Source organism: Artibeus jamaicensis, unplaced genomic scaffold (assembly GCF_021234435.1).
Source record: "Artibeus jamaicensis isolate MK-2021 breed Jamaican fruit bat unplaced genomic scaffold, CSHL_Jam_final contig_233, whole genome shotgun sequence".
NCBI lineage: Eukaryota > Metazoa > Chordata > Mammalia > Chiroptera > Phyllostomidae > Artibeus > Artibeus jamaicensis.
Window position 1 is genome coordinate 53,412,604 of NW_026521486.1, and position 27,924 is coordinate 53,440,527.

Genomic DNA, 27,924 nt, shown 5'->3' on the forward strand with positions numbered 1-27,924 from the left:
TCAAAGTTGTACCCTTTAGGTCCAGGGAGAAAATTCCAGAGTCTTGTATTAATGCTCATTTGAGCTAATTAATAATCTGGTTAAACAGACAGCAACACTTATAAGATATTTTACACTATTTGTTCAGAGACCATATTATCCATTGCAGCCTTGGAATTTATTTTTTACTTTCACTCTTTTCTCACATATTTAACAAAAATGAGGAGTGATTCAGTGCCTTTTGCAGCAGCAATACAAATGAGTCTTAAACAACATGAAAGTCGTGTACAAGTGCACCCTCTTGCCACCCTCCCTGCTCACATTTAAGAACTAATGGACGGACTGGTGGATGTCAAGATTATTCTATGTGGTGTCCAGTAAAAAGCACTGGTTCCACAACTATGCATTTAATTTTTCCATTTATGTAAGTCTTTATTTTCAGAGAATAGTCAAAGTGGAGAACCATGTTTACAAAAGGAAACATTGTCCTTACTTTCACCAAAGTGGAGGTCAGCATGAACATGCTCAGAGTTCTGTTATACTGCAAGTACAGTCAGCCTACAAAATGTACTTAATGTATTGAGTTTATTTGTATAGATGTAGAATACAGTATTTGTGCTTTATTTCTACTTTTTCCAGCTCTTTGATGAGTAGAATATTAAATGTGTTGTTATGGAAATGCAGATTATTGCTCCTATGGGAAGATAATTAGGAAAACAAAATCTAAAACTATTAAAAAAAGATTATGTCCTTGTTCTTAGGAAAATACTCACTGAAGTGTTTAGGAAAAGGGGTACACAAAGTCTGTAACTGACTCTCAAAAATAACTCAGGTAAAAAACCAGACACACACACATACTATGACAGAGAGAATGATAAACTCAATGAAACAAAATGTGAACTTTTGCAACTTTTCAGCACACTCGAAATTATTATTAAAACAAATGTATGTGTATACTATGAATATTAAAAAGCATGTACATGTTTAAGAGAAATTTGTCTATTTGACTGATAATCATACAACTGCAATTTGAAATGTATAACTGAGTGATTTAGAATTATGACATTAAGTTGAAATATTGAATCTATCTCGTTCCTACATTTAAAAAAACTTGAGGTTCAAAAACAAATAAAAATAATTAAAAGAAAAAATGCAAAAAATGCATTACATCTCTTCACAATCTCCACCCATTTACAGGTATCCTGAACCCACACCTGTTTTCCAGGTGCAGCTCTGAGTCAGTAAAGAATCATTTTTCTCGACACTTTGCCTATGTCCTCATGGCCCCAGCAAATGACTCATTTAACTAATCAGTGACTCTTAATCCAAGGAAGTACTGGCAAAGAAAGAGTGTTATGATTTAGATAAAAAAAACTATTTTCAGCTTGTATTTTATGTTTGTAATTACAGGTTTTCAGAATCTTGAATGGCCAATAATGAAAGAGTGAATAACAGAGCCAAAATGCCCCAATTGTGAGAACTGGTTAGAATTTAGCAACTGGATTTAAAACAGCTAATCCACACAAAATCTAGTTATATATCTAGTTATCTGAGAAACGAAAACATATTAATGGCTAATAAGACGAATAACAATCCACTTCCAAAATTAAAAGTTTAGACTCACCTTTCATTGTCTAAGAATGATTCTTTTAAAGTTAAGTATCATAAATGAAAATAAAAACATAAGAAACAACATAATATGGCTAAGTTCAGAGTTTAGAATCAAAAAGAGATCTTTTTGCAAATTTTACTCTATCGCATTACTAGTTATATGGTCTTGAGAAAATTAATGTCCTCATTTAAAACTTTCATTGATAAAAAGGAGATAAAATTATTTTGACCTCAATTATAGCGATTAAATGAGATGTTCACAGAATACATCAATGTCAACTCATTGCCTAATAATTAGTGAAGAGATCAGCGCACAGAAAAACCCTAAGTGTGTAGCAGTTTCCTAGAGGATGCCACTTCATACTTCAGTGTCAGATATGGATTCTTTGATTACTGTAATACCAATGTTTCTGACAATAGGAGGAGTATGTGGGTGGACATTAATAATTACTGAATTCCAGCAGATTTTTTTTTACTGAAATCAGACCTACACAAAGATGCTGATGATCCCTATTGTTTAGCAGTATCCTAAAATCTCTAACCAATTAAACAAGATTAGAAAAAATATAAATTTTAACATAAATACTTGATTGCTAAAAAGAGTAGATTCACTTTGTAATGATCTGATTAGGTTAATTGACCTGAAACTATTATAAAAATAAGAGAGTCCAGTAATGTGAACGGACTAAATAAATTTCTAAGGAAAAAAAGAAATGTTTAGAATATATAATGGAAAATTCGCCTTTTGCAAAAAAAACAATTCAATATCCATATTACACATAAGCTATATGACATGGCATACTTTAAGACTGAAAAATAGAAAACAATCTAAATAGCTTAAGAATTCTTTAAATAACTTTATTCATTCAGATAATTACATTTTTCACATATTTTTTATTTAAGTATTTTTCAACTACAGTATTCTGTCTTTTACTCCCATCCCAGCCCACCCCCCCATACCCCCCACCTCCCTCCCATTTCCATCCCCCTTAGTTGCTGTTCATGTGTCCTTTATACTAGTTCCTGTAAATCCTTCCCCTTTTCCCTCTGAAATTTCCTCCCCTCTCCCCTCTGGTCCCTGTCCCCTGTCAGAAATCATACCTAATGTACCATATTAGACATTATAAAATGGGCTTAATTTGTATGAACCTTTTTGTGATTTTGCATCTAAAACTTTTCTAGAATATTTAAAATGAGAATATATATTCATCAATGTCCTCATTTAAAAATGTAATTATCTGAAACTGAAACAGATAATTACATTTTTAAATGAGGACATTTAAAACTGAAACAGATAATTACATTTTTAAATGAGAACACTGATGAATCTATATTCTCATTTTAAATATTCTAGAAAAGTTTTAGATGCAAAATCACAAAAAGGTTCATACAAATTAAGCCCATTTTATAGTGTCTAATATGGTACATTAGGTATAATTTCTGCAAATACATAAAAATAGTCATTAATAATACTTTTAGTGAAATATGAAATCATAGTGCATTTATATTTCCCATAAAAATTCACTCATTGTTAACATCTTATCAAGACATCATACAATAAAACCTAAAACTTTAAAAAAATTTGTAAACTTCTCTAATTTGTAAAACCAATATTATATTGGTTTTATATATATATAATATATATATAATATATATATTAGTGAATTCAGAGCATTGATTGCCAAATATTTTAGAGTCATATTTTCAAATAAAATAAATCCAATGATGCACTTCACTTTTTTGTTAACCTCAGGAATCTTTGTTTTTTATTTGCAAAACAGGTAAACTATTTGTAAATAAACTTAGACCATAAGCACTGACAGAAAAAAATAAATTATGTCATATAGCATACAATTTTTTCTTCTTTTATATAAAAATATTTAAATTACATTTCTTCATATTAATTAAGTTTTCCCAATCAATATTTTTGCCTGTTCTGAATTCACAAGGCCTACATTATTTAGATTAACAATTATATTCCTTTAGCAAATCATAGTTTTTCATTTTACATTTTTAGCATATTTCTTCCCCTCTTATTTTAATTTCCCAGTGAATTACCTACAATCTATTGATGGAAATGATAGGTTTTATAGAACCATGATAAATCTAAATCTTTCTTCCTTGATCTTATCTTCATTTGGCCCTGTTCATTTTTAATATGTCCTTATTCTGACTTCCACTTTTTATATTAAACACATTGAACATTCCTGTAAGTTCAATATTGGTGTCAGTACTTTTAAACCATGAAGCAGATATGTGTTCTACAACCAGTGCAGATTTGGCAATCAATAATTATCAGTGATAAGTTGTCATTGCTCAAAATGTTGATTAAAATTAGCACTTCCAAAAGAGCTACTTTTTCTTCTACTTTTAAACATGTAGCAAAACATGTGAAAGCAATTCTCTAGGAAAAAAATTCTCCAACCTTGTTATTTTTTATCAATTTCTAAGGTTGTTCAGGCTGTTTTTATAGAGAGAGCAGTAAAATAATCACCATTCTCTCTACCATTCCACATTGTGGTGTCTGGTTTAAACACTAATGTATTAGAAAGGCAGGTACAAGTGCACACATCAAAAATACATGCTCTTGCATTGAGGATATATAAAATAGCAAATGAGAAATAATTAATGTCCTATTCAAAGAGCACTAATAAAATATCAACTTTAAATCACTGTTGTTTATTTGTATGTAATTTAGATGGTATTTGTAATTATTCTTAAAATTTTGAAAAAAAAGTAACATTACTATTTTACTTACCATTGGCAGTATATGTTGGTATCTTTCTTCTTTTTCTCTAGATTACATGAGAAAGGATCAACTAGAACAAAAGCCAAACATACTTATTGGAAATCAATATTTAATTTTTTAGGCAGGAAAATTAATGTAAAACAACTTCTCAAATTCATCAAAGTCACAGACCTAAAGAGTGACTATTTCAATAATGCAATTTTTCTATCAAGTATATCTGAACATATGGTAGTATCTATGCATTGGATAACAAAGATCTCTGATAAAACTCTCTCTTTTAATACCAAAATAACTTAGGTGTGTCCAGCTAATCCCACTTAGGAAACATTCCTAAACTTTATCCTAGCTGAGTTGATTAGCTTGAAATGTGGCCAACTGGTGTAGGCACTACTGAATATTTTTTCATCTTTCCTATTTCTCCTTAGGGACACTATCCCCTTAGATTTCTTATAAAGAATCATTTACTCCTTTTAAATAATTTGAAACCAGCAAGATGAAGGGATGACCAAAGAACATATATACATAACCCATGGCAGAGACAAAAGTGTGGTGGTGGCCTGAGAGAAGTAGGTGTGAGGATTGTGTGAAGGTGGACAGAGTGGGGGGAGGAATGAGGATATCTGTAATAGTGTAAATAATAAAAATAAAGTTAAAATAAAGAAAATACCAACACAACCAGCTACTGAGGTTGACTGAACCCGGCTTACAGGAACCTCAACTATGGCCTGGGCTTCCAAGCCAGCTTGGGCTCTGGCAGGAGCTCTGACTCATTTCAGCCGCACCAGCAGCAGCTCCTCCAAAATGGTAGTTGTGAAAAAGATTGAGACCTGTGATGGTGTCTGAGTCATCTGATGTCCTGTCCAAGTGAATGACTTCTGTGGTTCCTCCTGTCCTCCAAGCCTGTGAGAAAGGAGCTCTGTAGGGTAGCTGAAGGGCACAAGAGATCCACCTGAGGGGCAGCCCCAGACCTCAGCTCACAGTTGGAGTCAGGGAGTTTACTGGCTGGGGACCACCTCTTACCCATGCCCCCAACTAAAAGCCAAATAAACTGCCAGCCTGCTCTCTAAGAGCCTGTCTCTATTTTGCTTGTTAGTTCAGTGTGTTCATTAGACTCCAGGTATGAGTAAAATAACATATTATTTGTCTTTCTCTGACCGGCTTACTTTACTTGGCATAATGTTCTCCAGGACAGCTCTGTGGGGAGGGAGTCAGGGGATGGAGGGATGGAGCCAAAAAGAAAAAGGACTCCTGGACATAGACAACAGTGTGGTAATTGTTGGGGGTGGAGAGTGGAACAGGGTATAAGGAGGATAAATGGTGATAAAATACAATAAAAATAAATTTAAAACATAAATAAATAATAAAAGCAAATAAAGAAAATGAAAATACTCATTTCAAGACAATCATGTAGACACTGCAAACTAGCAGATTATTTTGAATAATCAGTAATCCATATGGACCAAGATACCAATATAATTCTTTTGGAGGATTTGGTGTCTTTTTTCCAACATGTGAATTATTATAACAAATAAAGGAATACCTCATTGGTTTCTTATTCAGTGTGAAATACTGTTTTTTATTTGTTCTTATTATATTCATTGTAGTTTTTCTCCTGTAACATGGCACTTTAAAACTTCAACATATATAAAATAATAATATGGTTAAAAATCCAAATTTTATTTAAAGGTACATATTAACACAATGGACTACTTCTTGGTAGAAGAAAGAATAAAAAAGGAGACAGGAAGGAAGGACAAGAGAGAAAGAAAGAAAGAAAGAAGAAAAACAATGAAAAAGGAAGGAAGGAAAAGAAAACAAAACAAAACTAAAGAGCCCTGGCTGGTGTAGCTCAGTAGACTGAGTATGGGTCAAAAACCAAAGGGTCACCAGTTTGATTCCCAGTCAGGGCACATGCCTGGTGTGGGCCAGGTCCCCAGTAGGCGGTGTACAAGAGACAATCATACATTGATGTTTCACTCCTGCTCTTTCTCCCTCCCTTCCCTCCTCTCTAATAATAAATAGAATCTTTAAAAAAAAAACATAGGTTAACTATCTAAAGATTAGATATTTAGCTTTGTCTTTAAATGTGGTACACACAGTTTATTATAGTAACTAGGCAGATAATTCTAACATCTGGAAACACTATTTGTTTCTGTATTTCTGGGGGGGGGGGGTTCCTAATCATTTCATGTGTGATTATTTGGTAAACAATGTGTTTGAAGTTTTCCTTACAGAAAAAATCCGGGGGCTAAATATGACTTTATCTCCTCCAAAGAGAATTTTTTTCTCTTTTCTTTATCCACTGAGTCAGAGAAAATGGGCAGCCTTTTATTTTCCTGAAACCTTCTCTTTAATTACCGTATTTTTCAGACCATAAGACACACCTAGGTTTTAGAGGAAAAAAATAGAAAAAATATTTTGAAGCAAAAAATGTGGTAAAATATTTAATAACATAATATTTTACCAATGTAAATGTAAACAGAACTCAACAGCAGCATTAATGACCATTATTCCTCCCAAATTTGGGGGGAGAGGGCAAAGAGGCATCTTATAGTCTGAAAAATAGGGTAGTTTTTTTTTAATACCATGCTTAGACAAAAAAACTGTACTTGAAAAAAAACTAAATAAAATGTTTTAAAAATGAAAAAAAAACTACAATGTGATACCAAAAAAAAAAAAAAAAACCATGTTTATCTCATGTTTGTCCCTCCTACCTCACTAAGTTGTCTTTTTATGTATTTTCTGCTGATCCCTTCTTATTTTTCTGACCTCTGAATGTTGGATTAACCCAGGTCTCAGTTTTTCTGTTTTCTTTCTATGCTCATTCCCAAGGGGCTATCATTCAGCCTCATGTTTGGAAATCCCATCTATATATTGGAATTTAACCACCTCTCACCATTTCCATTACCACTTTTCTGGTTAAAACCTTACTTACTTACTTACTTACTTACTTATTTATTTGACATATTGAGATTAAACTCATAGAATATGAGAAACTAGTGTTGACCATCAATCCATGATGTAATTTTTTTTAAATTTTCAACTTTAGCTAATATATTGATAAAGTTAGCATTTTATATAACAGGGCAAATGATCACCACAGATTTTTCTGCAAACATCTTTCTCAGCCTTAAAGAAGATCAGGCTACAGTATGTGTAGATTCGAAGAGAGGCTGCTGGAAAGAAAATACAAGATTTCAAGAGGCAATGAACAATATTTTTAGAGGAAATGGGTGTCAAGGGAGAAGAGGTAAACAAAATAAAACTATCATAGATAAATATGTGTGAAAAATGTTAAGTAAGAGTAAAGAGATTGCAGAAAGTGTGGCAGTGGATTATGTATTAAGATTCCCACTGTTTCACTTGAGAAACGTAATTAAACTTTAGTTTTTGTACTTTATTCTGGCTTTGAGACTTTCTGTATTAGATACTAGTATCAGTATGAAACTAGACCACATGTAATTTCACTATAGTCCAGTTACATCTAAATAAAATATAAGAAGGCATTTTCCTTTTTCATAATTTAAAAAGATGCTTTCATTTACTTTAATATTGTATCAGTTGTGATAGCATTTCACTTTAAAATGCTATCACTTTATCCTACATAACTTGGACATTAAGCCTTCTCTCATGATGTGGAATGGTGAGTAGGAAGACACATAGGAGTATCTTCCTTTTTTTGATGTTTTATAATATCTTTTATTGTTGTTCAATTACAGTTGTACCCATTTGCTTCCCATCTCTGCTGCCCAGCAATGCTCTCTCTCCAACATTCAATCCTCCTCCCTGTGTCCTTGTACATAGGTCATTTAAAAATTTTCCTTGACTTGACTCTTCTTAATTCCCTCTTTATCCCTCTTTCTCCTCCCCTCTGGTCACCGTCAGTCTGTTCATTTCCATGTCTCAGTTTTATTTTGCTGACTTATTTGTTTTGTTCACTAGGTACCACTTATAGGAGAGACCATGTGATATTTGTCTTTCACTGCCTGGATTATTTTATTTAGCAAAATGCTCCCCAGATCCATCCATGCTGTTGCAAAGGTAGAAGCTCCTTCTTTCTTTATACTGTGTAATATTCCACTGTGTAAGTGTACCACAGTTCTTTGACCCACTCATTATTGGTAGCGCTTACTGGTAATTCGAAGAGCTTCTTTCCAACTGTTGGCTGGAAAATGATGCTATGAACAAAGGGGTACATAGATTGTTTTGAAGTGGTATTTCAGAGTTCTTAGGGTATAATCCCAGCAGTGGAATTGCTGGGTGAAGAGGAAGTACCATTTTTAGCATTTTGAGGAACTTCCATACTGTTTTCCACAGCAGCTACACCAATCTGCATTCCCACCAACAGTGTACTAGGGTTCCCTTTTCTCCACAACCCCACCAGGACTTGTTTCCTGATTTGTTAATCATGGCCATTATGATCAGTGTGAAGTATTATCTCACTGTGGTTTTAATTTGCATCCATTTGATGGGTAGTGATATTGAGCATCTTTTCATATGTCTATGGGCATTCTGTATGACCTCCTTGAAGAAGTGTGTATTCAGGACTTTTGCGCCATTTTTTAAATCTTTTTCATTTTTTGTATTGTTATTCAAGTACATTGGTCTCCATTTTTCCGCCACCACTTTCCCTTGCCCCACCTACCCCACCACCCACCCTCAATACTTCCTTATTTTGGGCCCATGTGTATTTTGGGCCCATGTGTCCTTTATATGGGTTCCATAACAACCCTTTCATTTCTGTCCCCTGTTACCCTCCACCTCTTGCCTTCGGGTTACTGCTGTCAGTTTGTTCTTTATTTCAATGTCTCTGGTTATATTTTACTTGCTTTTCTGTTGTGTTGATTAGGTTCCACTTACAGGTAATATCATATGGTATTTGTCTTTCACTGCCTGGGTTTTTTTAAAATTAGATTGTTTGTCTTCTAGTGTACAGTTGTGTGAGTTCTTTATATATTTTGGAGATCAGACCCTTATCCTATAAATCACTGCAAATATATTTTCTCAAATGGTTGGTCCCCTTTTCATTTTGCTGATGTCTTTATAGCCAAGCAAAAGCTTTATAATTTGATGTAGTTTTTAAAATATATTTTATTGATTATGCCATTACAATTGTCCCGTTTTCCCTGTTCAATCCCCTGCAACCTGCACACCCTCTCCCACCCACATTCCCCTCTTTAGTTCATGTTCCTGTGTCATACTTATAAGTTCTTTAACTTCTACATTTCTCATACTATTCTTACCCTCCTCTTGTCTATTTTCTACCTACCGTCTATACTACTTATTCTCTGTACCATTTTCTCCTCTCTCCTCTTCCCACTTCCCTGTTGGAAACCCTCCATACAATCTCCATTTCTGTGGTTCTGTTCCTGTTCTAGTCATCTGCTTAGTTTGTTTTTGTTTTTGTTTTAGGGGTGATTGTTAATAATTGTGAGTTTGCTGTAATTTTACTGTGTATATTTTTTATCTTCTTTTTCTAAGTCCCTTTAACATTTCATATAATAAGGGCTTGGCAATGATGAACTCCTTGAATTTGACCTTATCTGAGAAGCACTTTATCTGCCCTTCCATTGTAAATGAATGCTTTGCTGAATAGAGCAATCTTGGATGTAGGTCCTTGCCTTTCATGGCTTGGAATACTTCTTTCCAGCCCCTTCTTGCCTCTAAGGTCTCTTTTGAGAAACCCTGGTTTTCAATTTTTTTGACATATAGTTCGTAGGAATTTCTTGCCATCCTTTGTATTCCTGTGGTATCATTTGCAATCTTTTTTCACTTCTGATTTTGTTTGGGTCCTCTCTTTTTTTCTTGATGAGTCTGCTTAAAGGCTTGTTGATTTTGTTTACCTTTTCAAAGAACCAGCTTCTGGATTTATTGATCATTTGGATTGCTCTTTTAGTCTCTATGTTGTTTAATTCTGCTCTGATTTTGGTTATTTCCTTTGTTCTGGTTACTCTGGCCTGTCTTTGTTGTTGCTCCCCCCAGGTTTTGCAGATGTACAGTTATGTTATTTATTTGAAATGCTTCTATATTTTTTTAGGTAGGCCTATATTACTAAGAAATTCCCTGTCAGGACTGCCTATGCTGTGACCCAGGTTTTGTAGATGTACAGTTATGTTGTTTATTTGAAATGCTTCTATATTTTTTAGGTAGGCCTATATTACTAAGAAATTCCCTGTCAGGACTGCCTATGCTGTGACCCATAAGTTTTGGACTGTTGTGTGTGTGTGTTTCTTTTTCATTTGTTTCCAGAATCCTCTTGATTCCTTCAATCAAAATAAATATGTCATTATACCAAAAAAAAGTCCTAGAAGAGAACATAGGCAGAAAATCTCAGATATTCCTTGCAGCAATATTTTCACCAATGTGTGTCCTAGAACAAAGACATAAAGAAAAGAATCAACAAATAGAATTTCATCAAAATAAAAAGCTTCTGCACAGCTGAAGAAAACATTATCAAAATAAAAAGGGAATCAACCATATGGGAAAACATATTTGTAAATGATACCTTAGACAAAGGTTTGGTCTCCAAAATATATAAAAGAACTCACATGATTCCACTCCAGGGAGACAAACAACCCAATTAAAAAATGGGCAAAGGACCTTAACAGACACTTCTCTAAGGAGATCATACAGAGGGCTTAGAGACATATGAAAAGATGCTCAGCAGCTCTGGCCATCAGAGAGATGCAAATTAAAACCACAATGAGATACCACTTCACACTGGTCAGAATAGCCATCATAAAATAATCAACAAACAACAAATGTTGGAGAGGTTGTGGAGAAAAGGGAACCCTAGTACACTGTTGGTGGAAATGCAGACTGGTGCAGCCACTGTGGAAAACAGTGTGGAATTTCCTCAGAAAACTAAAAACAGAACTGCCTTTTGACCCAGCAATTCCATTTCTAGGAATATACCCTAAGAATCCTGAAACACCAATTCAAAAAAACCTATGCACCCCAATGTTCTTAGCAGTGCAATTTACATTAGCCAAGTGCTGGAAGGAACTTAAGTGTCCATCAGTAGATGAGTGGATCAAAACACGTTCATACATCTACACAATGGAATGCTGTGAAGCAGAAAGAAGCAACTCCTACTTTCAGAACAACATAGATAGAACTGGAGAGCATTATGCTAAGAGAAATAAGCCAGGTGGTGAAAGACAAATACCATATGATCTCACCTATAAGTGTAACCTAATCAACAAAACAAACAAGCAAGCAAAATGTAACCAGAGACATTGAAATAAAGAACTGATAGTAACCAGAGAAGAGTGGGGAGAGGGATAATAGGGAAAAATAGGGGAAGGACCATAAAGAGGCATGTATAAAGAACACATGGACAAAGCCAAAGGGTGTAGATTCAAGGATGGGAGTTGGGATGGTTGGGGCAGGGGGTGTGGTCAGGTTAAAATGGAAACAACAGTACTTGAACAACAATAAAAAAATGAAAGACGTGATTGTTTAAAAACTATGCAGGAAACAAAATATGGCAAATTTTGGAGAAGAACACAGTGGATTTCATCTCAGTAGCATCTAGTATTTACCACTGCTGTTTCTTTCTGGATCTGCCTCTATTGATGTTAAATGGTGTCCCAGTCTGGCCTTAGGCAGCCTGTTCAAGACTACCAGGGACCTGCTGTGGCTGACCCCAGCTGTTAATCTAGTCACTCTGCAATCAGCAATCAAGCTTAAGCTCCACAGAGTAAGGCAGAATAACTCCTTGGGGCAGAGCTATTGCTTCCCCTCAGGCTGATGCCACTTGGAGGGGAGTGGTCTGCCCAAATGAGATGGCTCCTGCAGTATGGGAGATGACACAGAACCTGGATTCTGGCAGCTGCTCTCTCAGTTCTCTCTCCAAAGCTCTAGTCCCCAGTCTCTTCTCAAGTGTCTCTAGTCCACTCCACCACCCAACCTTTGCCAGAGCTCAGGGTAAGTAGCTGCATATGAAAATTTATGTGTTAGCCCTTTAAATAGCTCTCTGCATCTCCAACCACCTGTATCTGGCAGAGAGAAACGTTATTACTTTTCATAACTGGATGCCTTCTGTGTGTTTTTTAGGATCTGCTACTGTAGCCTGTAGATCCCAGTTTGGAGTTTAGACTCCACACATCTCAGGGAGAATTCCTCAGCCATTGAAGTATCCCTCTGGCACTTTAGCTGCTGCCTGTGAGAGCCCAGCCAGCCCTCTCTGCCCTCCTTACCAGTTATATTGTGCTGAATATAAGCTATATTTCAAGAAATATAAGCTATTTCTTCTGTAAGTTCTACTTACTTCTCTGCCCTCTTGGATTTCTTTCTCCCCTTTTTTTAATTTAAATCATTTTCATTTTTTCATTACAGTTAACATACAATAGTATATTAGTTTCACGTGTACAACCCAGTGATTAGAAATTATGTAACTTACTAACTGATCACTCTGATAAATCTAGTAGTATTTGACACCATGCGTATTATAATATTATGACTAAATTCACTATGCTATATTTTACATCCTTGTGACTATTCTATAACTACCAATTGATACATATGAGTTCCTTTAAAGATTTTATTTATTTATTTTGGGAGAGAAGGAAAGGGAGGGAGAAAGAGAGGGAGAGAAACATCAATGCGTGGTTGCCTCTCATGATCCCCCAAGTGAGGACCTGGCCCACAACCCAGGCATGTGGCCGGAATGGGAATAAAACCAGCGACCCTTTGCTTCTCAGTCCAGCTCTCAATCCACTGAGCCACACCAGCCAGGATGGTACATAGGATGTTTGATTTCCCTTTATGATAGAATGAAGATTTGGAATTTCAAATAAGTTACATCAATTATTTAATATTTTTATAAATTTCAAGTCTAGACAAATGTAGTTTCTATTCCTCTACTTACTCACCTTCTTATCCAACAACAACAACAACATCACATTACAATTATTTAATCATCTTTTGCTTGAATTATCATTTGCACTCCCTTTTATTGTCTCACCATGCTTCCTTGACGCCAACATTTCTCCATGAAGTCATCAATTTCCACTTGCAAAGAATATATTTTTATTCTTGACCCTAATGGCTAATATTGCATAATCAAATATTAAATATTAGGTATCCCTTATTTTTCCCCTGGATCCTATCCATTAATGATATAAATTAGATTATATAAATATGGAGTGAAACTGAGACGGGGTACAGAAGAAAGCTTCTTTTTTCTTCTGTCTTTTAGAAGCTTGTTAAAAACTTGTGAACTGCTTATGGCTTTTTTTATTTCTTTCCAAGTAAGAAAATTTAAGATAAAATCTAAAAAAAATCAAAGAAGAAATATGATGGTTAGTTTTTAATTAAATGTATTGAATGGCTGCCTAATCATTGGGGGGAAATTTAATATATTCATACTTTACATACCTTATACCACAATAATCTAGAGTGCAAATGTTAATGTAAGCAAAGTAAGTCACAAAATTATTGAAAGAAAATATAGACAAGATGAAGATGGGTAGTGTATCCAATAATGGGAACAGATTCTGAAATAATAAAACAAAAGAGAAATATGTTTCACTGCATATTAACCAAAGTTTCTTATACCACCACCATAAATTATCTTAAATGCTAAATAACATATCATTCAGTAAAGTTTAATAGATAATACCTGCAAAGATATAACATCATGAATATGTACAAATATCTTAGAAAAGTTTAAGGAATTACTTTTTTCAAAAACAATAAAATAATAAGATTCTGTTCATAAATAAAGCACAGATTACCAAAAAACATTTAAAAAATGCTATATGTCATCAACAATAAAATAGAAACTAAAGTAAACAAAAGAACACAATGTTTAAATCATCATTTCAGTAAAGATTTAAGTATACTTATAATACATTTTGACCTAGGTGTTATTAACACACCTTGTAACCCTCCAAGTACTTTGTCCCAATTCCTATGTGCATTAATTAACTAGCTTTTGTTTTGATTTATTTTCTGTATTAATTACATTTACATTCATTAGTCACTTTAAAGCAAAGTTACCAATAACACTTTTTTTTTAAACTTAGTTGGCATTACCTCATACAAGTTGGCCATATAAAGCATCCTCAATTGTATCTGTGGTAAAACTTTTAAGGGAGGCATTCTGTGTTAAAAATATGTTAAAATTGTTAGGTGAAATCATCAACTTTTCAAGAAGCAAAGAGAATTTCTTGTTTTTCTTTATCCTTTTACTAGTCTTTCCTTCTACCTAGCCAATAGGATTATACTGATTACTGATATAAAAAGTAGTCCCTTTTAAAATTTAGATTGCTATTGTAATCCATAATAAGTGTTTGACATAAGAATACAAAAGTTGATACAGCTTGTGGATACATTTCCATTGCTACTTTTGAATGAAAGTTAAATGAGAAAACATGACTAGATTGCATCCACATCACTACTAATAATTCCTGTTTAATTATGAGTTCCACAAAGGATCTGTGAATAAGAAAACACTGAAGCTCAAATAAAAGACTAAAGAGTAAGTATGTTGATTTTTCTCAAATCAATTTTTTCTATTTTAAAATTTGGAAAAATAATTAAAATATTTTCTGTCACTCTCTAAATATATATGTATATAATATATAAACACACATGTACATATATAAATATATGTGAGTGTGTATTTTTAAAATTTGGGTAGTTCATAAAGATGAGAAATTAATTTTATTTTAATGTAATTTTGTTTTCAAATACATCAATTATAGAAGCAAATAAGGATGTCTCTATACCTGATTTATGTTATTTATGTGGGCAATGAAATAGTCTAGTTTGATGGGCATTTTTTAAAGTTTTTAAAAATTTTATTGATTATGCCATTACAGTTGTTTTATTTCCCCCCTTCATTCCCCTCCACCCTACCCCCTCGTCCCCACCATTACCCCCATTTAGTTTATGACCATGTGTCTCAAGTTTTTTAGATTCTATATTTCCCCTACTATTCTTGCCCACCTTATCTATTTTCCACATACTGTCTATGCTACTTATTTTCTGTACCATCTCCCTCCTTCTCCTCCTCCCACTCCCCTGTTGCTAACCCTCCATGAGATCTTCATTTCTATGTTTCCACTCCTGATCTAGTTGTCCTTTTAGTTTGCTTTTGTTTTAGGTGTGGTTCTTAATAACTGAGTTTGCTGTCCTTCCAATGTTCATATTTTTTATCTTCTTTTTCTTAGGTAAGTCCCTTTAACATTTCATATACTAAGGGCTTGGTGATGATGAACTCCTTGAATTTGATCTTATCTGAGAAGCACTTTATCTGCCCTTCCATCTAAATGAAAGTTTTGCTGGATAGAGCAATCTTGGTTGTAGGTCTTTGGATTTCATGACTTAGAATACTTCTTTCCAGCCCCTTCTTGCCTGTAAGGTTCTTTTGAGAAATCAGCTGACAGTCTGATGGGAACTTCTTTGTAGGTGACTGTCCCCTTAGCTCTTGTTGCTTCTGAGATTCTCTCCTTCATTTGAATCTTGGCTAATATAATTATGATGTGCCTTGGTGTGTTCCTCCTTGGGTCCAACTTCTTTGGGACTCTCTGAGTTTCCTGGATTTCCTGGAAGCCTATTGCCTTTGCCAGATTGGGGAAATTCTCCTTTATTATTTGTTCGAATAAGTTTTTCACTGGTGGCTGTTCCTTTCACCATTCTGGTACCCCTATAATTCAGATGTTGAAGCATTTAAAGATGTCCTGGAGGTTCCTAAGTCTCTCCTCATTTTTTTGAATTCTTGTTTCTTCATATGTTCCTGTTTGGCCATTTTTTTCTTCCTTCTGGTCCACTGCCTTGATTTGAGTCCCAGTTTCCTTTTCATCACTATTGGTTTCCTGTGCAATTCCCTTCATTTCAATTAGTTTAGCCTTCATATGTTTCTCTAATTTGTGACTAAAATCAACCAGTTCTGTGAGCATCCTGATCACCAGTGTTTTGAACTGTGCATCTGAAAGTTTGGCTACTTCTTCATCACTTAGAGTTATGGGCTCTGGGGCTCTGAGATCTGCTTGAGCCATTTTTGGTCTGTTTGCACCCATTAAGCATAAGGAGCGGAGCCTTAGATGTTCACCAGGGCGGGGCCCCCCAGCTCTCTGGGTTGTGATGCTGTGTGTGGGGGCAGGATAAGAGCGGGAAAATAGTGGCCCCCTCTGCTGCCTCCTGACCCTGGGGCCTGCTTCGTGGGTCTCACCACCCACTTCCTTACTAGTCTATCTGAGCACAAATGCACAACCACAGTCAACATGCCACCCTGTGCCCTCGCTGTGTCCACAGGTCGCTCACTGGGTCGCTCACTGGGTCCACCCGTTGCAACTCAAGGCCTGGGATTCGTGTGCCTGAGTCTGTCTGACCAAGTTTTTCTGTGCAACCCCGCTCCACCAGCTGCTGGCTTTGCCCCTCTTACCGGTCAGGCTGAAGAATTTGTTGTTATCAGACTTCCAAAAAGTTTAATTTTCTGTGTTCTGGCTGTGTTTTCTGTTGCTAATATTTTGCTATCTCTAAACTTGGTTGTGTGAGAAAGCACGAGTCTCCACCTGTGCCTCCATCTTGGCGGAAGTCCCAATGGGCATATTAATGCAATATTTATTGCCCCCTATAGCTACCACACACACGTTAGTGCATAAATGCACAATCTCAATTATATAAATACATCTCCTTCAATTTAATGAAGCTTGATTTGACATTAAAAATGTTGTTTTTTAAAAAATATAAATACTTTTCAATGTATATTAAACAAAAATTAGTAAGTTACAACTGCATTGTAAGTAATTTATCAGAACATTTCTGAGACATGTTTCAGAAATAGGTAACTAAAAGGACAAAAAGCATTGTTTTGTATCCTGGAGTAATACACAGGATGAGCAGAGATTTTTGCTGGAGGTTCCAATAGGGCATGAAGAGAAGAAAGGGGGGGGGAGTGGGCTCTGGATAACAGCAATCTTTCATTTCTCAATTTGAGCTATTGCAGACATTTCAGGTGTGTATCTGCAGAACTGGATAGGATACTAGCATTTAAAAGGCCATTTTTTTTGCCCATGATCCTATATCAGTGTTTGTCCTCCCTGATGGTGTCTAGATACTTTGAAAGCTTCTTTTTGTTACATAGGTTTCATCTGAGACCATTTTGTTAAAGAAGGAAACTAGGAGCAAGATTTTGTTGAAACATACCACACAAAAGAAATCCTAATTCTACTCTAACTGGACTAATAACTTAAGTAGTTTGTGCTTTATACTACCAGCAAATTTGAAAAGCATATCCCCACACAACTAAAGAACATTCTAGAAAAAGGATCAGAAAAATATAATACAATGAAAAATCATTCCTAGATCATATCTTTAATTATTTAAAGACCTCATTACATTCTACTTTTTTATATCCCCTTCACATGATCTGTATTAGAAGGATTTAAATGGAAAGTCCTGTAGACCTTTTGCAATCTGAGTTACTGTACTCTACTGTTCAAAAATTGGTGCCCTGAAGGGTCAGGAGAGAATGATACAAACTCTTATATTGAAAGAAGTACCTTCAACATTAGTGAAGGCACTTAAAAGAAGTACCTTCAACTATCTTCTATATGAACCACAGAAGTAAAAGCTCTGTCAAGTAGAATCTTGAAATAGAAGTAAAACATATATCCTGAAAAAAAAAAGAATATATCCTGGTCTTAGTTCAGAAATATCTATGTGTTTAATTAATATATTGGGAAATTATTATATTCCAGAAAATGTGATAAGATTGGAGTAACCTATTAAAAACAGCATAGGCCCTGGTCTCAAGACTATCACTATCTAATTGGGTGACAAATAATAAGTAAACAGTATGATACAGTTCTGATATAAGGATGATGGATACGGAAATACGGTGGAGATGTATCTAGCCCAGCCTGTAGAAAGTGGGATATTATCTCAGAACTTATTGTAGATGCAGCAAGAAAAATGGGTTAAAATTATCAAAACAGGAGACAGAAAGACCATTCAGAACATGAATGTTTCATATCAAGTGTAAGAATGTTCCGTGTTCTTGCATGTAGCAGTATTACTCATATCTTCATTGTTCTATTTTTCTATTTTATGAATATATCACAATTTAAAAGTTGTTTTTTTCATTAATGGATATTTTAGATTCCTATGTCCTGACATTATAAAAAATAATACTACTATTAATTTTCTTAAATATGCATATATTTAGTGTACATATGTATATATTTCTATGGGGTAAATATCCATTGTAGAATTTTAATTTCTTATTTATGGATAGCTGGACATTCAGCCTAGTAAATATGCTCAAAAAGTTTTGATAGTGTTCATAGTAATTTACACAGAAATCTTCAAGATATTACTGTGTTATTTATCTCATGCTCTTGAAAATAGTTGGTATGGTTCACCTACTTAATGTTAGTTGCTCTGAAGCTTGTGCATTAGTTGTGAATTTAATTTCCTTATCCTGAAGTACTAAAACATCACATTTTTAATATGCTCACTGACATTTAGATATATTTTTGTGAAGAAATATGTCTAATTTTTATTAGGTTGGGTTTTGTTTTCTTATTGATCCATAGTAGCATTTTTATAAATGCTGGCTGCAGTCCTTAATAGTTGTTGAAAATCTCTTCTTCCACTCCACAATGTCTGGTTTAAATCAATTTTGTTAAAGTGCAGCTCACATACAATAAAATGTATGTTTTAGTTGTGACATTGCAATGGCTTTTGACAAATGTGTACATACATCCCTAAAATTATAATGAAATCAAGATATATAAAAAGTTTGTATAACTTCTCAATTAATCCCTCATAATAGATTAGTTTGACATTTCTAGAATTGTAAATAAATTAAATTTTATAGTACTTTCCATTTACTGTGTATATATTTTTCCCTCGGAATACTACTTTATGATTTATCTGTGTTTAACACATGAACTCTTTATTCTTTCTATTGTTATATAGCATTACCTATACCAATATACCACAAGGTGTTTATTTATTCACATATGTTTACTTGTATTTCATTCCACTTTTGATTATTCTGAATAAAGTTGCAATTATAAAGTCCTTCTGTGGACCTATCTTTTTTCCTTCTGGGTAAATCATTCAGAATGGCTTTACTATTCATATAGTAGGTACATTTTTAATTTTATAAGATAAATTTTTGATTTTATAAGAACTTATAAAAAGCTAAAATTTTTTAAGAATTTCTTTAAAATTATATTTTAATATTATAAAATTAAAACTGCAGAAATGTATCCCAAAGTGGTTTTATCATTTTATATTTCTAGTAGCAATATATGAAAACCTCAATTGCCTCATGTTCTCTCACACTTGTTCTTGTTAGTGCATTAATTTTGATTATCCCAATGAATGTTTAGTAACATCTTATTGTCATTTTACGTTTCATTTCCTTGATAACTAATGATGTTGAGCATCTCTTCTTGTGCACATTTGCCATTCATGCACCTTCCTTTGTGAAGTATATGTTCAAATCTTTAACCATTTTTAATAAACCGTTTTTATTAGTAAATTGTATGTACATATATATACAGATATACTTCTTGAATTTTATTGCATTGTACATGTAATACCTATTTACTAACATGCATTTCATATATGTAACATTTTATACATATATACAAAATACATGATTTTTGTCAGAGACATGTTTCCTAGTATTAATGGTTTTTCTTTTTTTTTTTATTCTATCTTCTTTATTCTTTTTTTAAATTAAATTTTATTTAGTTACTTTTCAAGTACATTTTTTTAATCTATTTCTCCCATCCCACCCCACCCCCCCGCCCGGTCTCCCTTCTCCCTCCCATTCCTCCCCCCCCCAGTCCTCATCCCTGTGTCTTTCATACTTGTTCCTCAAAATCCCTCCCCCTTTTTCCCCTTAAATTCCCTTCCCTCTCCCCTCTGGTCACTGCCCACTTGTTCCCTATTTCAGTGTCTTTGTTTTTATTCTGTTTGCTTGTTTGTTTTATTCTTTAGCTTCCTGTCAAAGGTGAGATCATATGGTATTTGTCCTTCAATGCCTGGCCTATTTCACTCAGAATGGTTTTTCTACTGCATGATTTTTTTCACTTTTTAACACTGTCTTGCAAAAAGCAGAGAGTTTTTTATTAGGTCTATGATCTAGTTCAAGTTTTTGTTGTTGTAATTGTCTTGCTTTTATCCATTTGTACATTATACGGCAGCAACACTATTTGTTATAAGACTTACTTTTCCCATCAACTTGTCTTATGTTACTCTATTTCAATATACATTTTTTTCCAATGAGTTACATGTTTATCCTTATCTCAATATCACTCTTTTGTAACTTTCATTGCATCGTTGTTCTATTAAATTTCTTCAATTTATTCTCAATATTTCATGTTTAAATGATGCTGTAAATGAGTTTGAACTTTTTCAAGTTTCAAATGCTCATTGATATATTCTCTATTTCTCAAGTTATTTGAGTAGTTATTTTATATATTACTTGGGATGCTGTATCTACCCAACTATGCTATCTACAAGGGAAAACAATTTAATTCCTTTATTTCTAATCACAATGTCACCATTTTTTTCACTTTATTTTATTAGCTAGGAATTCTAGCACATTGTTGAATATGAGTTTGAAGCAATCATCTTGCATAGTTTGTTCATCTTCTCAAGAAAAGCTTAAAAGCTTTTCTCTTTATATTTGATATTAGCAGAAGTTTTGGTTTTTTTTTTTAATAAATAGGCTTCCTTTATCACATTGAAGAAGTTTGTTCTACCTTTACTTTACTGAAAGATTTTTAGCATAAATAGGTTTTGAATTTTATCAGTTTTTTTTGTGTGTGAAACTATTCAGAAAAAAAACATGGATTCTCTTTTTCTGTCATTATGGAGAATAAAATAGATTAATTTAAAATATGAAACCAACCTTGAATTCTTAGGATAAATGTCACCTTCTCATAATGTATTATGCTTATAATGTTATTGCTGAATTTTTTTGCTATTCTTTCATTGAAATTTTTAATCTATGTTCATAAAGAGTTCTGTTTAGAATTACTTTTTTTGTAATATCTTCATTTGGTTTTGGTATCAAAATAATACTCACATTATAAAAGGAGATGGAGCCCTGGCTGATGTAGCTCAGTGGATTGAGCGCGGGCATATGAACCAAAGGATTGCAGTTTGATTCCCAGTCAAGGTACATGCCTGGGTTTGAGGCCAGTTCCCAGCAGGGGATGCATGAGAGGCAACCATACATTGATATTTCTCTCCCTCTCTCCTTCCCTTCCCCTCTAAAGATAAATAAATAACATCTTTTAAAAAAGAAAACATGATGTAACAATAAATAAATAAATAATTAAAAAATAAAAATAAAAGGAGATAGAGTATGCTAATAACTTCCATTTTTCTGAAGAAATCTGGCTTTTAGTATCATACTATCTTAATTATAGTTTCTCTAAAATAAATATTAATATCCATAAATTCCCCATCACTCTTTATGATCTTCAAGTGTGACTTTTAATTTTGACCATTGCATTTTATGTAAATTTTACAACTGTTACTCAATTCTGAATAAAACAAGGTGGGATATGTTCTCTGCTTTTGCCTTGAAGAGATTGTGTAGGTTTGGTGATGTTTTATGTTTGAATATTTAGTCCTGGAAATTTTGCATTAGACTGTTAACTCCAAGTTTAATTTCTTTAATAGTCATAGAATTACTCAGCTATCTGTTTCTCCTTGTATGTGTTTTAGGACTTAAACAATTCATCTATTTCATTTAAGTTGTCCAAAATATTTATGCGAGTTGCTCATAGTATCTTCCTATTATCTTTTCAATATCTGAGATCTGGAATGATGTCTTTCATTTCTGATATTTATAGTATGCTTTCTTTCTCACAATGTTTTGTTTTGTTTGTCCAACTGGTTATAACTCATAAATTCATCAGTATTATTAATCATCAAAGAACCAACTTTTGATTTCACTAACTTAATTGTCTTTTTGTTTCCAAATTTGTTGTTTCTGGTTTTATCTTTATCTTTGCTTCCTTTTCGTGTTTTGGATTTATTTTACTATTTTTCCTAGTTTTGTTAATTTGCAAAGATTATATAGATTAATGAAATATTTCTTATTTTCAAATATAAGCATTTAATATTATAAATGTGTTGTCAATGAATTATAAGATACAACTGAAGTTTTCACATACCTCAAAAACCAATATTTAACCATTAAAGATAGATTGTAAAACATTTATTACTCTGGAATCATTTAATCTTTCCCTTTCTATTGTGCTTATTATTCAAACTATTTCTATAAACATTGGAAACTCCACTAGGTAGTGTTACAATTTTTTATTTCAACAATCTATTTTATGAAAAAAAATTGTAAAATTTTTAGAATTTGTGGAATTCTAAACAATTTGTACAATTGTTCTTCTTTGTTTATTCTTAAAAGTTTGGTGAAACAATAAAGACAGACATCTGCACCTGGACTTCCCCTTTAGGATGATTTAAATATATATTTGTTTACTTTAGTAGATATGGACATATATAGGTTAGATATTTCATATTGAATTAACTTTGATAAATTGAATCTTTCAAATAATAAGTACATTTCATTTAAGTTGCCAAATCCACTTTGCATAGCTTTTACAAATATTCTATTTTATCATTTTAATATCTGTATAACCTGTAATCATGTCATATTTCTCATCCTGATGAATTTTATCTTTTTTCCCAATCAGTTTCATAACAGTTTTACCAGTGTTGTTCATCTTTTCTAAGAATCAGCTTTTGATTTCATTAATCTTCTCTCTTATTTTTGTTTTCTATGATATTGATTATGGCCTTATTTTCCCCTTTCCTCTATTTATATGTTTCTTCTTTGACTTTTTATATGTAGATTGCCTAAAACATCAAATGTAGTAATGAGAAATCACACAGCAATAACAAAATTTATCCTGTTGGGACTTACAGAAGATCCACAGTTGCAAGCTCTGATTTTTATCTTCTTACTTCTCACCTACATGATGAGCATTACTGGAAATCTGACCATTATCATTCTTACACTCATGGATATTCATCTTAAAACACCTATGTATTTTTTTCTTCGAAATTTCTCCTTCTTAGAAATTTTATTTACAACAGTCTGCATTCCCAGATTCCTGTACAGTTTATCAACTGGAGACAATACTATTACTTATAATGCTTGTGCCAGTCAAATATTTTTTATTGGACTTTTTGGGACCACAGAATTTTTTCTCCTGGCTGCCATGTCCTATGACCGCTACGTGGCCATCTGTAAACCCCTGCACTACATGACCATCATGAACAACAGAGTTTGTACCGTCCTCATTCTTTGCTGCTGGATCTCTGGGTTAATGATCATCATCACACCACTTGGCATGGGCCTCCATCTAGAATTCTGTGACTCCAATGTGATTGATCATTTTGGCTGTGATGCATCTCCCCTTTTTAAAATATCATGCTCAGATACATGGTTCATAGAACAAATGGTTATAATCTGTGCAGTATTGACATTCATTATTACACTCATAGGCGTCATTCTTTCATATATGTACATCATCAGGACAATTCTAAGATTCCCTTCTGCTCAGCAGAGAAGAAAAGCTTTTTCCACTTGTTCTACTCACATGATTGTTGTTTCCATCACTTATGGCAGCTGTATTTTTATCTACATCAAGCCTTCAGCTAAAGAAGAGGTGGACATCAATAAAGGGGTATCTTTGCTCACTACATCTGTTGCCCCTATGTTGAACCCCTTTATTTATACCTTGAGGAACAAGCAAGTAAAAGAAGCTTTCAATGAAACAATGAAAAAAATTGCATTTATCTTACACAAGTAAAAGCACACTGATATTGAATAATCAAACAAAAATGAAAGATGTATTATTTCTTAACATTTTTCTAGAAGTTATAACTAGTTTAATCAGGCTAACCTTTTCAGAATCCTTCAAATCTTGATTTGTGAACCTACTTGGAATAAATCGCTTCTTTATCTCTTTAATTTCAATCAAAATTGTTATATCACTAAAAAACACCAAAATTTGTTTCCAGTAAACAAAATCTTCCCACATCTCTCAATAAGCTTCCCTAACATTATTCAAAAAGAAAATGTATAACATGTTAAATATAGCATTTATGTTTCCTGGGAAATTTTAGACTGATAGTTTTGCTAAATTCCTTTGATTCATATATGTAAATATACAGAAAGAAACATTCAAAGTACAGAAAGAAATATTTCATCTTTGTTCTAAGGTAGTATAATACAAACTTTAAAATAGAATAACTCAAATAGAAATATCAAGTAAAATTAAAATATATTATAACCAGAGACACTGAAATCAACAACAAACTAATAGTAACCAGAGGGAATGTGGGAGAAGATAATGGGGGGAAAAGGGGAAGGCTTTTCAGGAACAAATATAAAGGACACATGAACAAAACCAAAGGGGGATAGGATCAAGGGTGGGCAGTGTGGATGGCAGGGGTTGGGGGGGGAGTGGTGGGGGGGAAATGGAGACAGCTGTACTTGAACAACAATTAAAATAACTGTGGGAAAAAAGAAAAGAAATAAAATATATTGTAATACAAAGTAAAAAAATAAATATCCAGACACAAATACGATACACAAAAGATAGAAGCAAGTCAGAATATTTAGAAGATTTTTTAGAAATGAGAAAAACTTAGACCAAAGATCTTGACAAATACATGCAAGTACTCATACACATGTACATACAGAAAAACAAAGAAAACAAGATAAAATTACAATTTTCCTTCTAGCTCTGTCAGAATAACTAATTTGTGCACATGTTTTCTGCTTTAAGTAATTATAAAACAATTAACTATGTGTAGAAACTTTAGACAAGTTTGTTCTGTTCTGGTTGAATGTTTATTTCTTCCTTCTGCTCTAAACTGTTGGTTTGAGTCCCTAATTCCTTCCCATTGCTGTTGGTTCCATGTACTTTTTTCTTTATTTCACTTTTAATAGCCTTCACTTTCTCCTGTATTTTGCGACCATACTCAGTCATTTCTGTGAGCATCCTGATTACCAGTGTTTTGAACTGGGCATCTGATAGGTTGGCTATCTCTTCATCGCTTAGTTGTATTTTTTCTGAAGCTTTGATCTGTTCTTTCATTTGAGCCATATTTTTTTTGTCTCAGTGCACCTGTTATGTAGTAAGGGTGGAGCCCTAGGTATTCACCAAAACAATTCAACCCACTACATTTTGGTGTAGCACTGTATGTGAGGGAGGGGTCCAAGAGGGAACAATGCCACTTGCTCAGCTCTCAGCCAGCTTTTAGTCATTTCCCCTGCTACCCACAAGCAAATTGGACTCTTCTGGTGCTGATTCCTGGGTGTAGGTTTTGTGTACATTCTAGAACCCTGTGGGTCTCTCCAATGAACTCTCCTGTGAGGCTGAGAGTTCCTCCTGCTGCTTCAACTCCCACAGGTATTTTTAGTCAGAGGTTTTGAGGTTTTATATTTCCACACAGGAACTGTACAACTGGGTTGTACAGTCTGTCTCACTCCCTGTGTTTTTTTATGGTTTATCCACACACAAATGTGGGATTATCCACTCTGCCAGCCACTGCCTTGCTTACCCTGGTCCCCCAGCTGCCACCTTGCTGCAAGTCCCCTCCACACAGCTGGCCATTTCTGCCCCTCCTACCAGCTTGGATGAGTGTTTCTTTTTTAACTCCTTGGTTATCAGACCTTCATACAGTTTGATTTTATGGCAGTTTTGGTTACTTTTTGTTTTAAATTTGTTGTTCTTCTTTTGGCTATGCAAGGAGGCTCAGTATATCTACCCATGCTTCCATCTTGTCCAGAAATCTATTTTCTTATATATAAGTTCTATTACAGTTGTCCCAATTTAAACATATTTTCTTAGAACTCTACTTACCTACATGAGGAAAAGAAATAGGACACCTAAATTAGCAAACTCAGAGACACAAAAAGGTAGATAATCATAATACAGACATTGAAGAGAGGAAATTTAGTCATGAATCTCTGGCTATTACAATGATTACATTGTTGTGAATTGAGGATGAATGATTGAGATGGTGACATGGAAATAAAGATCATGGTGGTAAATGGCATAGAGCTTAAAAAGTAATGAAAAACTAATGTGCTTAGGATAGGCAAATTGATTTTTACCTAGGTGATACTTAAACCAAAGTAACTGAAAAAATCTCAACTCGAGGCAAGCTGTATGAAAGTATGCAAATTTTGTAATGATACTCATCCTGTATCCAACATTTCTTTCTCAATGAAGATCAAAATAACCTACATGTATAAAGATTCCCACGATATATTGTGAAGTACTTAAAGAAAATCTTAGCAAGGATAGAACTGGAGAGCATTATGCCAAGTAAAATAATCCAGGCAGTGAAAGACAAATACCATATGATCTCACCTATAAGTGGAACCTAATCAACAAAACAAACAAGTAAGCAAAATATAATAAGAGACATTGAAATAAAAAATAACCTGAAAGTAACCAGAGGGAATGGGGAGGGAGTTAATGGGGGAAAGAAGGAGAAGGGTCATCAAAGAACATGTATGAAGGACCCATGGACAAAGCCAAAGAGGGGTAGGATTGATGGTAGGAGGTGGGGGTGGGTGGGGTAGGGGAAAATGGATACAACTGTACTTGGACAATAAAAAAGAAAAAGAAAGAAAAGTTTAGAATTTCCAAAGAAAGAACCCAGACACATGACTTTTCACTGGGGGACTTTCTGTTGCTCTATAAATGAGCAAACACAAAGAGTTAATGGTTAGAGAAGGAAAATTCTAGATAAGCTGGAGATCTAACTTTTGGGAAATATCACTACAATTTCATCTTTTACATTTCAAAGGTAAAAATAGAAGAATGACACTGACGTTTACTCTCAGGTTTAAATTCCTAACATTAATCCCAGAACTACAAAAACCATACTGGGTTAGAGTAGTGTCTCCAAGTTTGGAAACTGTCCTGGAGACATTAAAAAAAAGTGCTAAAGAAAAAAAGGGAGGGTTCTAGTTAAAAAGCATGTATGAATGACTCATAAACATGGACAACAGTATGGGAATTGACTATAGAAATGGAGGCTGTGAGAAGCAGAAGAAGACAAAGGGGAACAACTGGGACAACTGTAATAAAATAAAAATAAAAATTATTTTAAAAGAGTACCCATTCCATTCATGATTTAAAAACACTTAGCAAAGTGGGAATAGAGGGAGAATTCCTCATCATAGTAAAGGCCATGTATGAGAGACCTACAGCCAACATCACACAGAATGGGCAAAAACTTAGACATTTCTGACTAAGATCAAGAACAAGACAAGATGCCCACTTTCATCACTCCTATTCAACATAGCATTAAAAATTCTACCCACAGCACTCAGACAAGTAAAAGCAATATAAGGCATCCAAATTGGAAAAAAAGAAAGCAAAACTGTCATTGTTTGCAGATGACATGATAGTGTACATAGAAAACCCTATAGACTCCACCAAAAAAACTATTTGACCTAATAAGTGAATTTGGCAAAACAGCGGGATACAAAGTCAATATTTAGAAATCAAAGGCATTTTTGTAAACCAACAATGAAAAATCAGAAAGATAAA

At 33.8% G+C, this 27,924-nt stretch overlaps 1 protein-coding gene across 1 annotated transcript; it reads left to right on the forward strand.

The window, feature by feature from the left end:
- Window positions 1-23,220: 23,220 nt before the first annotated feature.
- On the forward strand, window positions 23,221-24,159 carry LOC119036405 (olfactory receptor 6C2-like). Its single transcript, XM_037128166.2, has one exon. The coding sequence runs from the start codon at window positions 23,221-23,223 to the stop codon at window positions 24,157-24,159; it is 939 nt and encodes a 312-aa protein (XP_036984061.2).
- The last annotated feature ends 3,765 nt before the right edge of the window (window positions 24,160-27,924 follow it).